Source organism: Solea solea, chromosome 9 (genome assembly GCF_958295425.1).
Source record: "Solea solea chromosome 9, fSolSol10.1, whole genome shotgun sequence".
NCBI classification, from domain to species: Eukaryota; Metazoa; Chordata; class Actinopteri; order Pleuronectiformes; family Soleidae; genus Solea; species Solea solea.
Genome location: NC_081142.1, coordinates 10743824 through 10761532, shown reverse-complemented (window position 1 = coordinate 10761532; position 17709 = coordinate 10743824). Strand labels below are relative to the sequence as shown.

At 40.4% G+C, this 17709-nt stretch overlaps 1 protein-coding gene across 3 annotated transcripts in view; it reads left to right on the top strand.

The window, feature by feature from the left end:
* Positions 1 to 17709, top strand: part of pex5la (peroxisomal biogenesis factor 5-like a) — a 76062-nt gene that overhangs the window by 39829 nt on the left and 18524 nt on the right. For 2 of the 3 annotated variants that reach the window (XM_058637377.1, XM_058637375.1), the window contains 6 exons: positions 7803 to 7914; positions 12569 to 12784; positions 13542 to 13665; positions 14001 to 14094; positions 14364 to 14393; positions 17453 to 17548. In XM_058637377.1, the coding sequence (XP_058493360.1) occupies positions 7803 to 7914; positions 12569 to 12784; positions 13542 to 13665; positions 14001 to 14094; positions 14364 to 14393; positions 17453 to 17548 (672 nt within the window). The remainder of the gene's footprint in view (positions 1 to 7802; positions 7915 to 12568; positions 12785 to 13541; positions 13666 to 14000; positions 14095 to 14363; positions 14394 to 17452; positions 17549 to 17709) is intronic. The other variant, XM_058637376.1, reaches the window with a different exon arrangement.

Sequence of the window (17709 nt, the reverse complement as noted above, 5' to 3'; positions counted from 1 at the left end):
CAACAATTCTGGTGGCCAGCAATGACTGAAGATGTTGACAGCTGGTGTGCCTCTGGCCTTGTGTGTGCTGCCTACAATCAAGGGAAACCTGGCCACACTAAATTGTGCAGACCTAATCCACCCAAAGGTCTGGGGGAAGCACTACAGATGGATTTCATTGGTCCACTTCCCAGTGCCAAGGGGGGGTATTGCTATTGTCCCGTCATAATTGACAAAGTCTCAAAGTGGGTTGATGCCATCCCCACTCGCAACAACACGGCAAGAACAGTAGCACAGGTTAGCGAACCAAATCATCACCCTGTTTGGACCACCTCTTCAAATCACATCTGACCAAGGCAGCCATTTCAAAGGTCAGGTAATGAAAGACATGTGCAACATGTTGAACATCAAACCACGATCTAATGTTTTTACGAGTAAATCGTACAATCAAAGAAAACATTGCAAAACAAAGAACACAGCACAAGAACCAATGGATTGACGCATTACCCACAGTTGGTGGGTAAATTGGTATCACATGACCCAGTGTAAATTGTTTAAAGGTACACTTAATCAATAATCATTTCTGCTTTTCTTTGCTCTTTGGATCTCCATAGATGGGTCATGTCGGAAAAAATGAAAGATATCAATTATTCATAACTGTTGTCTTCCTAAATGATGTATGCTGATAATGAATGTATTGGATGTATTGGGTTCTTTGTCACTTTTCCACTTATTCACCCAGAACAGATTTATCCAAATTCCACCACCATACGCTCAATAGGCAGTGTGGTGAAGAATCAGGTGATTAAATGGGACCACATCATGGGGTATATGACATTAAGAAACACTGAGACCTTGTTTACTTCCCGCACATGTTGTCATGAAACTTCCAGCTATGCACTTGTAACACCCTGAAGCCTTTCCAAGCTCATCAGTGTCCAGTCTCTACATGGATACTCGGACGCCATTCAGGTGCCACATACACAGTGGCGTGTTACCAATGAAATGAACTCTTTTCCTATGAGGGTTTGACCTGTCCAGCAAATCACAGTTTCTGCCTGGAAGTTACTGAGGACTTTTCCATGGGTCAAATCAACATTTTTCGGCAGAGTACCAAAAAGTACCCCTGGACTTAGACATCTCTCCCTGGTGGGAGGACCATTTCTGTGGAGGAGGCACCCAGGTACAGGCCAACCTGGCCAAGAAGACAGTGGAAATGCTGTCCAGCTCATCTACACACTCTGCCCTGGTACTCAGCCCCCTGCAACTGCCAGATCTGCAAAGACTGAAATGATGGAATTATGGGTGTGGTTATGAACTGTCAATTTTCTGTTTGACCCCTATCGTTTTGTTCCACATGCCTCTCAGGGGCCAAAGGGGGGAAACTGTAAGACAGTGAGACCACACCCTGTAGACACTACACGAAACGTCATCACTCTGTATATTCTGCTCTTTGATTGAATTAATCAACTAGGTTCAAACCTCATCAGTGGGGACAGTCCCACCACTCTGAAGTGTAAACATTGTCTTGTTTGAAGTGTGTCTCAGTGCAGGAAGTAGACAAGTCAAGGTGGCTCAATTGTCATGTGAAAAGACCCCATGGTGAGTAAAAGGTCCCCAGAAGGAAATAGCCTTCCTGAGTAAATCACAATGGATATGTAAATGTAAAGTGTCTGTATTCTGGTGGGATATCTTGGATATAAGGGACAGAGCTCCCAGTGACCGGGGAGTTGGACTGCTTAACAGAAGCTCCCACACATCAACTGTGTGTCATATAACTTCCTGGCTGTATTTTTCTACCACTGGACATTTCAATAAACTGGTATGTTAAACCCTTCATTTCTAATATTGCCTTGTTGAGACTTTTGTTCTAAATAGTTAAGAATCTGTTATTGAAGATTTATTTAGTCTAGTTATATGGTGAGATTTAACACTCATACCCTCCACCTCTGAGTTGAATAGAAAAGATTGAGTAACATGTCCTGTAAACTGTTGTGTTACATTTCTGACCTCTGAATACTTCAACCCAGGTGTCTCGGCTATTCTTCCATGTTCAACAAGGGCTATACCCTTCACCTCTGAGTTGAATAGAAAAGATTGAGTATTATGTCCTGTAAACTGTTGTGTTACATTTCTGACCTCTGAATACTTCAACCTAGGCATTAGGGCTAATCTTCTATGTGGAAAAAGGTCACTGAGTGTTTTTTATAATATCAACCATCCCTGAACTAGACCAGTGTCAGATTTCTTGACAATAGGATTGAATTCTTAAAGGGTTTACATTTTAAATGATTGGTTAACTTTAATTCCCACAATATTTAAAAGTAAAGTTAATTGTTGTTTAAATGGAGTCAGATTGAATAAATATTCACTATACTTTACTTTACTTTGGAAAACCTCTTGCTAACGCCGGAAAGACAGAATACTTCTTGGGGAGAGATTGTTACTTGGCAGTAGATATTTCCTCCCCTACATGACCTACAACAGTTATTGGCTTTATTTACTGAAAGTGTCAACAGCCACACTCCTGTGAGGTCACTGACACATACAGAACTATTGCTGGATACTAACATCATGATGTTATTGGAAAACTTACTATCTTAGTTTACGCATCAGTTCAAATAATCAGTTAATAGAAATATAATTTCAGCCCTAACTAATTGCTAATCACTTCACCTGTCAGTGCACAGCGTTTGCATATTTGGGAGCATACCAATCAGTGAGCTGAACACCACTCATTTTTAGTTGTTTGAATGTTTGTAGTGTTTGCATGTTTGGCTAAAACAGTGACAGTAAAAGAATATTATTTAGTTTGAGGAAGGCTTTCTTCAGTACCACAGTGAAACAGGGGAAGCTCATTTCAGGCCCAGGTATTTATACATAAATTCTTACATGAATGAAACAAATAACTAGAACAAGGAAACATGATCATGTAAAACTGAAATGCTATAATAGCATTTTTATTTACAGTGTATATGTACAAATGAAAATGGGCTATATTGATGATTTGTCTACGGATTTCATCCACACAGGACTGAGGTGGAAAAGGCTCCGCTGTTGTGTATGTTTTGGCAACGCTGTCAATCAAAATCATAATGCAGCCTGCACCCGCCCACTGATCCAGTAACTCCCAGAGAAGCTGAGCTTCCGTAGAAGCGAAAATCTCTGCCGCATTTGTCCAAACCTATTCTGTGCTGTCCCATAGAGAACAGTTGAAGCTGAGCATCAAGTGGTTTTAATGCGGAGGCTGCTACGAGAATACGAACATCGCGTAGGACGATCGGTCATCCATGATAAACAGCTGATTCTTAACGAACTAGTGACACGTTCTAATCATGTTCTAGCGCTCGTTAACTATTGAAATGTAAATACAACATAGTACATATTTGATGACAGTTCAGTGGAAGCTGAGTCTTAGAGCAACCCTAATAAAAGAGGGGAAGTACTTAATAGCATACTTCTCCCCCCTAGAGCTGGATCTGTCGGTTAAATGACTTCTACCTATATAGAGTTTGAGCTGACTATATAGATAAAAATCATAATTAAAGGAGCATAACTCGCTTTAGATGACACAGTTCTTCCCTTGAAAGCAAGTGGTAATGTGTTTATGGTGAAAGGAAGCATGTATTGTACTTGCCACACTGGCAAGTGTAACTGATTTAACAATAGTGAAACCCCCAGTCAGACTCAATTACAGTTTTTCTTGAACGAGCACATAAATCATTCAATAGATTTGACCTTTAACAACAAGTCCACCACGGTGTACTCTCATTCTATGATTTGTGGCTAGAGTCCAGAATGGGTGAGAATGCATGCGCTGGCAGTAGCAGAGGGTGAAATCAGGCTACTTCACACTGTGCAACTTCCCATGATACAAAAAAAACTTTATTCTGACACCAGAACAGCACAGACTCTAATTATCTGTGCTGGGTCAGCATTTTTGCTGCACAGCACAGACTCTCAGTCAACAAAGTAATGACCCTTCTCCGGATATTATTTGTTTGCATAAACTTATGAGTTTCTTTTCTCTCCTAGTGCAGCAAAGAAGTAAATAATTCATAATATTCAGCTCGTTTTCTTTGGACTAATTTAACAGCTTAAAAATATTCTTATTATCTTGATAATTTATGACCACATTAATTGCTAAAAAATTGCTTATAAACAGAAATGATATAGTTTAGAAATTCATTTCAGAAAACAGTATATAGTGCATGTATTAATCAAAACATGATAGTAAGTGTTTGTCTGGCAGTGTGGACCGCGGCTCCCTGATGGGATGAGCAGGTCCTGTGGGTGGGCTGTGAGTGGTCATACCGTTGGGAAATGGTTTTGTTTGTTACAACTGTCGTTAAAATATATGTTGCAGTAACACGTACCTTTATCAACAAACCAACTAAAGTGGAATCTTGTAGTTATGTTTGTGTCATGGTGCCAACCTCAAACCTGAAATAAATGTATCACTGACCAAAGCTTTGATTTGGGCACCCAATGGCTAAGTGGAAATGGAACTTGGCTTGTAACCAGAGAGTTGCCGGTTCAAGTCCCCATCAGGTCAAAAAAGGGCTGGGGTACCCTTGAGCAAGATACCCAAACCCCATTGCTCCCTGGGCGCTGCTCCTAATTCTAGGAAGGTTTCTAGTAGAGGATGGGTTAAATTCAGAGAAAGAATCGTTGATCGTCCCATCCCAGTGACATTCCTGCAATGTTCACAGGGACTGATCAAGGCCGTGCTCAAGACCGTCAAGCCAGACGGAGGCAACAGCAACCTTTCGCTAGTGTAGTAAGAGTATAACTGAAAACACAGAGAAGCTCCCACAAAAAGTTTCAGAAGTAACTTCGACTGCTCAAAAAACTCAGAGGGCATAAAAACTTCTTGGCCCCGTCTGCCCCTGCCGTGTAATCACAGATGTTCACAAAAACCAAACGGAGGCGGAATAACAACGTAATAATAACAATAGCAGCAAAAATCACCAGACGTTATGCACTATATTACTTTTTAAAGAAGTATTTATGACAGTGAGGATGTTGGCAGCCACTGATGTTAGGGAAGTTAGTCTTGTCCTTGCCAAATCAGACCATCCCAAAGCCACAGGGAAACACTGGATGTACTTTGAATGTGTGAGTGTGCTGCACAGTGTAGATATGCTATGGAGACAACATCAATGTGAAGCATATGGCAGGTTTTCACAGTCCACTCCATGCTCGGTAATTAAACTTTTAGCACCTTCATTAAAATTCTGATTGCAAGCACATCCTAGAGAGCAACAATGGAAATGTTTTCCTTTTTATTTACATGTTACACATGCTGACAGCAGTGTCTGTGGCACAGACCTCTATGGCACAAACCTCCAAATTATGACACAGTGGTTGACAGATTTCTGACCAGCTGCACCCACTGTGTAATGGCTTCAGGCTATCAATAATGAACCAGAAAAGACCTGCTCTGCAGCTGCACTGGCAAGCCTGCAAATTGGTGCATCATGGGAATGGTAAATATAATTTCCCATGAATTGGAAGGTGTTATAAGCAATAATTGTAAAGCATTTACCTTCCAGGAGACACTGATTGTTTTTTTTTAGACTGGTTCTCTTTTTGGTGACTGTTATTATTGCATGCAGTGGAGCAGGACGAACACTCAGGTGTGGTTTGTAGAAAGTAATAGTTTTACAATAGTTGTTTACTGATTAAGAAAAAAAGGTTTAGTACAAGGGCAGGCAGTCTGAATAAGCAAAGATAAACAAATCACAAGTCTAGGGGTCATACACTGGACACTAAACATGAAAAAGGCTGGAAGGTTATTTGGTAACTGGACAAACTGATGAAGAAAGACTTAATACTGCAGGTGTGGCTAATCGAGCACAGGTGAAAGTAATCAAGCTGGTGGGTGTGGAGGAATGACAGAAAGTAAACTGATCTGCAGCAAGAGAGGAATGTTTAGCCGAAGGATACATCTGGTGAATCCTTCACATCTGACCTTATTCCAGAGTTCTTTGTGCGCCAATTTAGCTGCTTTCAAAACTTTTTTAATTTATTCTTTTGTAAACCACACAACATGACACAAATATGTGTTTTTTGCAGCAACACCACATAAAGGCTTGGTTTAACATGGAGACAAAGACAACAAATAAACAAAATAAAAATGTAATATTGACAGAGACTTACGAACTCATTCTTCATATTATTTAAACAGGCTTTAGTTCTGAAGAATTTACGTTGCTGGATAAAATACATTTACAAGGAGAACACGCTTAACCAGATTTATCTGACTAGTTCAAATCAGAAATCTGTGCAGACATAAGTTTTGCTTGTAAAACATATTCCAGGTTAGTAACATATTCTTATTGATTGGAGAGATTTAAAGGGAATTATTTGACTTGAGATACATCACATGCTGGCTTCTGGATTGATGCATCTCCATTTACTCAAGTATTAGTTCAAGCAAGACAACATAACTATAAGCCCCAGTCACTCACACACCAAAATGGTCAATTTAAAAACTACTTTTCTTCAGATGAAAATGGATGTATATGGATATCTAGTAGGCTAATGCTGTTTATTCAGAGGTCCAAATCTTGACAATGTAGTGTTGAGTATTTGAAATATACTATACATATTGTATTGTATCAAAACTATATGCATCCACTGTCTCTTTGGCACCAGCTACTGCCTTCGATATTTACCAGGGTCTGGTGTACCATCCTCTTTTTTTTTTTTTTTACTTGCTTTTTCATCTCCAACCATCCTTTTCTGACTAACCTCATGCCCATCCCTGACATGAAAACTGGCTCATTCAAAGTCGAGGGGAGTAGAGAGCAGAGTGGATGGAGGGCGTTGTGGAGAGTAGAGAGCGGAATGTGTGAGTTGCATTGATTGAGTAGAGTAGCGGGAAGAGAAAAGTCCTCAACGTCAAAAAAAAAGGCTATCACACTCAAAATGGCTACATCTACATTGTACAGAAGACCACATCCCCTGCAGTGCTCCCTGTCCACTCCATCTCCACCCCTCTCACTCACAGCTCCCTGCACACTTCTTGGCACTTTTCAAAATCAGGCATTGTGTGGAGTTAGTCTCACATCTTCCATCCACCTTATTCCCATGGCACATGATAACTTGCATATGGGTGCAGCTTCTGGCGCATCCTGTCACTGAAGCAGAACCAGCATTTTCTGTGGTAATTGGACACTAAACACCAAGAGCAACTGTGAAATTTAACATGTTGGAACATCATCTGTTATGATGCCTTCTTCTACGCAGTACATTTTGCAGTATTACCACCAAAAGTGACAATTTAGTCAGGATACAGTTAGTGTTAACATAATTAAGTTAAATATCAGTAGTTAAATTGCTGCTTTACTGTGTGTAAGTATCACACTGGAACAATGCGATTGTTTGCGAGGTGTTTCAGTATTTACACAGCAGTAAGGTCAGTTGGGTTTTGTAAAAAGGGGTGGGACTTGTTTTAATTTGTTTTAATGCAAATCAAGAGCCAAGCGAGAGTGTCTCACATCACCAAGCCTGGGTTTCATTTTCAACACTGGGTGATTTAAAAAACTGCAGGAACAGGAACAGTGCATTCCTGCAGCCACGCAGCTGCCCATAATAGTTTCTCCAGGAATAAGGTGGATTCTATTCTATTCTTTCTGTATTAATAAAAAATAATTTATGTGCTGCAAACAAGCTGAAATGTGTGTTATCTTCCTGAATAAAGGACAGATAGATGTTGAAACCCTTGTCTTGTGCAGGTCACATGTCAGTATCCACAGGGACCAGAGGTTGTGACGTTGGTTTCACAGAAACATTGTCTTGTCTCCTTGTCCTTACAGCTGGTCAGTGAGCAACAAGAGAGCCGTCCACTCCTAAGCCCTTCCATTGACGATTTCCTCTGCGAGACAAAGTGTGATGGGGTTTCCCGCCCAGTGACTTCTAACACAGCAGGTACTGTACAGTGATTTTTCATGCGTTTTAAGTTATGTGTTTAGCGGAGACATGTTTCTTTTGCTGATGCTCTTAAGTCGGGGTCATACTTCTCACGTTCTGTGTCCACAAAGAGGCATTTCCAGATGCATGTGCTTGCCCGTGATTCCCTTCATTCCCTTCAAGCCTCATATTCCTTGCATGCATACTCAATCCATTCCATTTTTTATTTTCAGGTGAATTCTCAGTAGTTTACCCTCTTTTGTAAGTCTGTGTATTCTTTGAGCTCTGAGTTGTACATTTGTTGTTGCCTCCTCATTTATATTCAAGCAAGTTTCCATGGTTACTGTCTTCTTTGTCTCTTTTGAGCACAACAACAACAACACTGCGACTGGGATGTGTTATGCTTCAGGGGACCATGCGTAGTCAGCACATATAGTTCACACTCAAATTGAAGGTGCACTGGCGTTCATCGTCGTAGGGTCTGTGCGAACCAACATGGAAATGGGCGGATGACAAAATTGACATCATTATTTTTTGTCAAAATGTGGAATTTGGACACTTCCACTGCAGCGTATAGAGAAACAGCTCTCTGACACCATACTGTGGCAGTTAATGAGGCATATGAATGACACATTGCACGCTGCTTCCTGAAGTGAAGTAACATAATTAAACATTTATGTGCACGATCATTAATAGAAAATGCTACATCAGTTGTAATGGAGGCTCCTTCTTGTTTCCTGTTTATCAGCAAATCAGATACTGTGGGTCCAGATCCTTTCTGGCTCACTTGCCCGCTCACTCTTACAGTTTAGTACAACTTTCACAAACGATTCAAAAGATTTCAACTGAGTACTGAGAAAAACTGTGAAGACAGTTTTCTATCCACAGTTCGCTGTCATTTCTGGTCACTGTAGCTTCTCTGTCCTCTCTGTCTGCCTGAGGCTCAGCTCAGCAGGAGAAGACAGAAAATAACATTTTCACTAAACACACACACACACACACACACTTTCGATTAATTCATAGTGAGGACCTTATAATTCATTCGGCCGCATTCTTAACCTTAACCATCACAACTAAGTGCCTAAGCCTAACCTTTACCATAGCCCCAACCTAAACCCAATTCTAACCCTAACCCAACCCCCAAAAAGCCAGAAGATGTAAGGACCAGCCCCTGTCCTCACTTTGCTAAAATGTCCCCACTGTGTATTGTTTATAGGATAGGTATAGGTAAGGGAGTCAGCGAATCAGGTGAAGCTGACCAAAAAAATGGAGGAAAAACAAATCTCTCCTTTGTCTGCACTTGAGTTTGTTTTCTAAAACCACAGGGTGTCTGTTTTGCCAAAAGCAACCTGTTAACTACACGAAAAAAAACACAACTTGTCATGTTTGACTAGACAAAATTTCCATGACAATAGTCACTGAAACAGAATTTCCACCAAACAAAAATGAAAAACAATCGACAAAAATGAAGATGCATTTGTGTTCACTGGACACATCAACAACAGTGGGTGGATCTTATCTCTTATTTCCAGCTGGTTCAATTAAGCTATTGCTGAGGAACAAAGGGATGTGCCACTCAAGCATCAAAGTGTATTAAACCATATAGAAAGCAGTTCTCTGTTTATTTGATGTATTTATTTGAGGAAGGCTGCTGTCACCTCATTAATCCACACATATCCAGTGTTTTCATGTGTGTCCTTTGTCTCCCTAGTGGAGTGACAAGTATGTCAGGTGTTTCATATTCATCAAGACTTGATGAATATTAACTGTTTACTGTAAACACACAAGAGGACGGTCCCGACATCAGTGGAGAACATGTGAAATGTGTATGCCAATGAATATATTCATCATATTGATATAAGTCAACTGGGTCAGAGTAGGTGTTAGGAAATGCTGAGTGTCACCTTGGTTTCCACACGACTGGGACTTAGATCACGGAGCTGTATCATCTTTTGAATTTAGTATTCGCAGAGGGCGACTGCATAGCTGACATGTGTCGTTGTCATACTGGCCACTGAATGTGTTGATTCAATCGGGTAAAGTGTGGAGGAATGTTGTGGGAATCTCTCCTCCTGCTGCTCCTGCTTTATATGACGTAGGCCCAATATAACCAGTCATGTCAGTCTCATTTTTCCAATCCTAACATGCATTTTTATTCTCCTGAACTATTTTGAATCACTGCAGGAAAAAAAAGTGTATTTTTACTGTAAAAGAGTAAATGTATGAATGTTGGTGTGTCAAAAAAAGGACAGAGGCTCTACAGTCACTGTACTCTACCGTGCCTGTCTCAGCCAACAATGTTGTTATTCTCAGTATTTCACTGTAGATGCATACATGTGTGGGTGCACTTCACTAATGCTAGACTGCAATAATTGTGTATTAAACACTGCTGTTAGAGGCATTCAGTTATTTTTATTTTTCTGCTTTCACAAATATGTTTCTGTTGTGGAAGTAAATGTGTCACTCATCATTTATTTATGGATCATTAAGCACACTATGTTGTCCAAGGAAACTTCTGACATAGAGATTATTGTTTTGTAATCAAATCTTGAAAATACCAGTAGATTTTAATCTCTAATCCTAGCTATGGTTTATTTAACATCTTAACACAGTTTGCATGCTGTCCAAACCTTTATTTGGTTTCCTCCCTCAGTCTAAGGACGTGACGCTTATATGTCCGTCAGGCTGTTTTCTCACTGTGATCGACTGGCTCAGACTCCAGCACTGAATAACACTAAACAGGAATTAGCAAGCAAAAGAAAATCAATAATGAATGATAAGTACCATCTTAAATATGCTAATCCACATGAGACCTACACTGTGCACTCGCTCTCTCTGCTGTGCAACTGAACTATGAGATCATTGCCCTTATTAACAAAAAATAGTCTCACTCACTCACTCAGTTGTCTTTTTCAGCACTTCGCTCCGACACAGTGGTTCCGTACACATAATAATAAAGACTCATCAGCTGTAACCACTTCACTCTTTAAAGCGGATTCATGTAAATCAGCTTATTGTAATATTTGTCTTCCAAAAACATACTAAATTTAGAATAGTTCAAAATGCTTTTGAGGTACTGTATGACGTTCCCGCATTCTCACGACACCATGTTTTTGTCGTGCTCAACGCTCACATTCACATGACTGACTGCTCAGTATCAGTCCAGAGCCCAAAACACAGCAACACATCATCCATTAACTAAATTTACAACATACAAGTAGTGAGCTAAGATGTCAGGTTGATGGGGAAACTCTATTTGTCTTCCCAGTCTCATCATTTCAAGAAGACTCAAGGGTGCAGAAACAATTTTGGTACATTGCCTTTTCATAAGCATGAGCAGCTTGTGACCCTTTTTTTTGACAGAAACTCTTCAGGTAATCTGCCTCCCAAAAAGTGTCTTGCTTGATTTCTAATTATCCTTTTGTTCGAAAGAGCACAGGGCATGGGAGACGAGCATACTCTGTAATTACGCAGACATTTCAGTCAACAAATCCTCTCAGCTGGTTGTCATGAAGTAGTAGCACACCAATCATGCACAACTCTTTCTGTAGTTGTGAACCTCCATTGCACAGCAGATACAGTCAGCATACTAAGACACTTTAGCGGTCCCTAAATAATCAAAATAATTGTTTTTCATACAATGCCAAATGTTGACAGAAAAGCTCAAATCCAACAGTCAAAATACCATCCTCTTTGAGCTTGACCCTGTCTCATTATCATCGTCTGTCGACGTCTTCACTGAGCTGATGAGATGACTTGATTATACAAAGTGATTTTAGCACGTGGTCCATGTGGCGATGCAGGATCCCGGTTTGTTCGTGGGTCTTTATGTGTGAAGTTCACATGTTCTCACCACGTGCATGTGGGTTCTCAGCGGATACTCCGACTTCCTTGTCCAATGTCTAAAAATATGCAGATTAGGTTGGCTGGACATATTCTGGATTGACCGTGGGTGTGGGTATGGGTATGGGAGTGGAACATGCAGAGATAAACTTCTGTATGTTGACCCTGCGATGGACTGGTGACGTGTCCAGATTGAACCCTGCCTTTTACCCTGTGTCAGCTGGGATTGGCTCCAAACTGTGGCCACAAGTATATTTAGATTCTCTGAAAAGAGCAGCGTCACATTTTGTGGATGTGCACTCAGGGGGCAACATCGTGACAGTTTAAGTTTCCTTGACAGCTCAACTCTCTGTGTCACTGAAGATGTAGATCAAAATGCACCATGCAGTGCAATAAGTGAAACCTGTTGCTCTGTCGTATTACAATGACAAAGAAATGCTGGGTTTTTAGGGCAAATCTTTTCACCACTGTCTCCAAAGCCATTTTCAGAAAACATCATTTGTTACTATGTGCCGAAAAGCATACGTTTTCGTTTGTGATGTGTGTCAAATAAATTAGAAATATGATTTATGTCCTGATTTACATAAATCATATTTATGTCTGCTACCTCTAATTTTTTCAACATGGATTTTTATTGGATTTTTGGTTCAGCACTCTTCAGTGAAACCTCTAAAGCCATATAAAATATATTTGATTATATTAAGCAACAATTATATAATGCTGTTTCATTTTCACAAAGCTTTAGACAATGTGGGTTTGTTGAATGTTCTTATCTATCAGTCTAGATCTACAAAAGAGAGAAGCTGACCTAGTGTTATCTCCCCCCCAGTTCTGTCTTCAACACTGGACCTGCTGGACCTCAGTGAACCCAGCGAGAGGAGGAACAGTAAGGACAGGAAGAGTCTGCTAACATCGCACAGTGACGGACAGAAGAACAACCCACACAGGAAGAAAACAGACGAGACAGAGCTGATCCAGGTGGAAGTTGAACATACAAGACCGATGAGAATCCCAGAGAGAGCATCGATTGACTTGGGTAGAGGAGGTCTGCAAAATTTTGATAATATTTCCATAAATCACAAAAGTGCAATAAACTAAATTTCCTTTTAGGAAGATTCAAAGGCCAAGTTAGCTGATTTAAGAGAACAGAGAGCACATGACACATAACTTCTGAGGTTTCATAAAGCAGTAACCTAATGTACAATCCTTAATATGTTCATTTGGCATAAGAGAAGGATAAGCATCGAGAAAAACCCTGCTTTATCACCCCAACCACCTCCCTCAGTTTCTTTCAAACTTAAAGTCTCACAACTCACTTCCAACAACAAAGACAGTTCACCGTAACGAAAGGGATCATTTTTAAAAAAAATAAATAAATAATAAAAACATTAAGAGGAATCAGCCAATTACTTCAGTGTTTGTCAGTTGAAAAGGTTGAAGTCTAAAGTGAGAACTAATTAGGAAGAGTGTGTCAAACTACAATGTGGTGAATAATTTATGTCAGTGAGACGGACTATAACTCCACTGCAAAATGTTTTTAGAAATCTGAGCAGAATCGGAGCCACAGCACTATTTGACTCCGGTATTGTTCCTGTCACAATACAGTTGTCATAGGGAAAACAGTTTAAAGGTTTTGTTTGTCATAAAAGCTATGTTGCATAATAACACTGCAAAATAAAAATAAACGGAATCCTAAAACTATGAGTATTCCTCCAACTTAATAAACAAGGATAGTTGATATTTTACAAGTGAAATTTGAATTTTAACTTTTTATGATTTCTTTATTTTATATCCATCACTAGTGACCATTGTTTCACCGTTGGATAAATGGGAAGAGTTGAACCCAAACACAGAGAGAAATGGAAACAGAAAATGGAAGCTGGAAAGACGCCGGTCATCCAAAAATTCGTCCAATGAATTTCTGTGGTAGGTATTACAGTATCCTCACCAGGCATCAGTGGCACAAAATATCAACCAGTGATATTTTAGCACGTTACTTTTACAATCAAAGCATTGTCAAATGAGTTCACACAATGCTGATTAAGCTAATCCAATTAAGCCCTCAATTAAAGCTAGAGAAAGAAAAATAACTTGAAACACAAGACACAAACGCAACATAACTTGTCCCCTAAGCCTAACTGTTTGATTGTTTGTTGTGCAGATATGAATTTAGAAGTGTGTGCAGAGAGTAAATGTCTCATTCTACCAGGTTGAGTTCAATGCACATGACTAATCCCACCTTCCCGTCTCTTCTCCTTTAGGAGCATTGACTGTAAAACTCAGTTGGAGTCATCAAATAAAAGCTCCTTGGAATCAAACACTAAAGTGGAGCCGGAGTCTGCCCTAGCATCTCAAGTAAGTGCTCAGTATGACGGGAGCAGGCAGTTATCATTACTGCATGCCCCTGATTGCATTTAGGGTGAGAAGGCGACAAACAACTCAAACACATTGTTCTGCCTGATGGTTAATTTCATGAAATGATGAATTTAACTCGCGTATCTATCAACTGCATGTTAACGCATGCTAATGTAGCTTGATGATAAAGTGTGTCTCTAATAAGTCATCCTGTTGTGTAATTGTTTACCCATCATTTTGTCCTAACACCTCCAATTCTTCCATTTCAGCTCAACAGGCAGTATATTAGTGGAAGACATGTAAGCCTACCTATGCATCCTTTCATAATATATTGAAAGACTTTTACATTTGCACCCAGAAAACAGCATCATCTCAAATGATGACCAAAAAAAAGGCAAATGCATCGAGTCAAAGCCGCACCTTTGAGTACGTCCAGATATGCTGTTGGCCTTGAATTTGGTTTTTGTGGTGCTGCAAGGTCCAAATGTCAAATGCTTTCCTCCTGAGTTGATGTTTCTGTGTAGGTTTGCATAAGGGGTCTGGTTTCTAGACACCATTATTAGATTAATAGCCTCTGAATTATGCAGCAGCTTTACTCTGAACCCATTAGTGTTGATCTCTTCAAACCAGCTAGACATACATCATCTTTTCACCACTGATAAATAATAGATTTAGGATTAAAGATAGCTTTCCCACACAGAGGGAAGTTATTGGCAAACAAACGGGCTAAATTTGTTTTACTCAGGAGTTACACAGCAGGTCACTAACAGAGATCCTGTAGTAAAGAGTGGGTTTAGTTTTCCAACTTGACAACTACCTACACACACACACATATGCATGTAAATAAGGGAGACCTGTTGCATGAGATTTACACACACAGAGACAACACTAAAGTTAAAATTAAAGGGGAAATCCACCCTCAGATTAGTGTGCAGTGATGAGAGCTTGAAATGCATCATCAGGAGAGATGAAGTGTTGGTTATTACTTGAGTTATGACATTTATTCTTGACCTTGTAAATCCAATTCAATCCAACTTTATTTATAAGTACTGCACACAGACATGACAAAATACAAAAGTAAAAACAATAAAAGACAGTAAAAGTAAATCTCAAACAAAGTTAAAAGCTAAAGTGTTATCTAAGAGGACTTAAAAACAGGAAGTGAGTCGTCCTGTCTGGTGTGCAAAGGCTCATTCCACAGTTTCAGGGCAATGACTGAAAACACGCAGTCACCTCTGAGCAAAATGATATCTGATATGGCAAAGTAATCTAATCTCACTCAGCATCCACTCACTCACCACATGTGAATGGAACTGGGCGAAATGGACTGTATTAAAATTAGATTTTATCAAATTAACCACTTGTAATGTAAGCTAAGCTGGTCTGCCATATTAATACGTCTCACCTCAGTTTCAAAATCAACCAAAAATGTACTTTTCACATAACAACATGAGATTTCCATCTTTGGCTCCACAGCTGTGTACTCTACTATTTGCCTTATGCTTGTGTCAAAGTCTATACCATCCATGCAACGCAGACAGCCAGAAGTTGCAGTCGTTTGTGCAAATTGCAAATGCTAAGCAGAGCAGTTCTCGCTCCCATACAAGAACTTTCAATGCGCCGCCCAAGTACCCGTGACCGAGGCACTGTTGCAAACAGTGCAAACATGCTGGCCAAGTGGCAAACACTCAATCTGTACTCTGAAACTCTGTGCTCTGAAGCCTCAACAATTGCAATTTGGCCGGCGTCACAGTTCACAGACGCCACCTGCAACCAGGCACCTATGGAGCAATTTTCCTCTGAATGGGAACATAATTAAGAAATTGAAATCATGGAAGTAAGACCACTTGCCCCTCAGGGAAAATGTTTACTGATATTATAAATCAAGGGAGAAGTAGGCTCATTTTCCCATTGACTTCCATTCCTTTTCCAGCACAGTCGCCCCCTGGTGGCTTATTCAATATAAATGTACTTCCTCATTGTCGTCCAGAAGACCACATCCACTTTTTATTTACAGTATATGATACCAACCAACCCACAAACTGCATTTTTTCATAGGACTTGCTGTCTCTGAACGGCAATACAAAGTCCTGCGTGTAACATTTTTCACGTTTTGGAAAATGTTGTTGCCGTTGCCTATTGTCTGGTATTTAGACATATAATATGCAACATTTATGCATTATATTTAAATACGAAAGAGACTGTCATATATTTTGTTGAGTTCCAGAGAGTAACAAAAATAATTGTGTTGGATTTTTCCTTCAACAACACAGCTCAAGGCTACTGCAATTCCTTCATGCAACACATCATTGTAAACTGCATGCATGCATTCATTCATTCATTCATTCATTCATTCATTCATTCATTCATTCATTGATCTTCTACTGCTTTATCCTCCACATGAGGGTCGCAGGGTGCTGGTGCCAATCCCAGCTGACATAGGGTGAAAGGTAGGGTTCACCCTATGTCATCACAGGGACACATAGAGACAAACAACCATCCACTCTCAGTCATATTTGCTTAATGGAGAAAAACCCATGCACACTCTGCATACATTCCGTCTTGTAAATACAAATGCGGTTATCGGAAAAAATTGGTGACAAAATGTCATCCGAGTCAGTTAATAATGGGATTACATAACCTCAATTAATCTTACATAATGACCATCGGAAGAGATGGGAACAGTGACAGGTACTGATTGGCCTGAGTGCCCAGCAGCCGCCGACTCTACACATGTGGATTGGTCGATTCCTCTAATGCATCTGCTAGCGCTGGAACACATTTAGTACATTCACTGCAATTTAAAATAAAGTGCCATATCACATGTTAGCATGAAACAGAATCCCAAAGTCATTTACCCTTTGCGGAAAAATGTGCAGGTATAATGTGGAAAGTGTAAACCACACTGCACACTCATAATGCAAAACCATGGGCATGTAATTGATCGATTTTCATTTCCGCAGCAGAGCAATGCTTCATATTTGTGCCTGTGATGTGGAGCGGGGTGGGTGGAGAGGGGATGGAGGGGTGAGATGCTGACAGTATGGTTCTGCTGGCCTTCCTAAGCATGTCAGAGGCTGGCAGGGACATTTACTCATCCCTGAGAAAGCAGAGCCGGCTGACCCTGCACACTCCCCCTGCCCGTCTGTCCCTCTGGCTGATGGCATATGTATGCTGTGTGTGTGTGTGTGTGTGTGTGTGTGTACATGTGTGCTTGGTTGTTTGTTATGTGTTTTTTGAATGTGTGTATGCTTTAAGGATTATATTTGCACATAAATGTTTATATTATGAAATGTTTGGTGTGTGTGTGTGTGTGTGTGTGTGTGTGCGCGTGTGCGTGTGCGTGTGCGTGTGACAGGCTCGTCTAACAAAGGAGCAGCGGTGGGGCAGTGCCCTCCTGTCCAGACATCAGTCCCTGGAGGAAGAGTTTGAGCGAGCCAAGGCTGCTGTTGAGGTAAGCAGTGAGCTGCTCACATCTGTCCACTGTTAACAAAGAGCCAATTTCACTGCTGACTTTACTGACTTATGCCTGCCCCACAGTAGAGGAGAATTGGCCAGATTTCCCTTTCGACAATCGTGGGTGTCTTCCGATTAAAGTCGATTCTCAGCCATAAC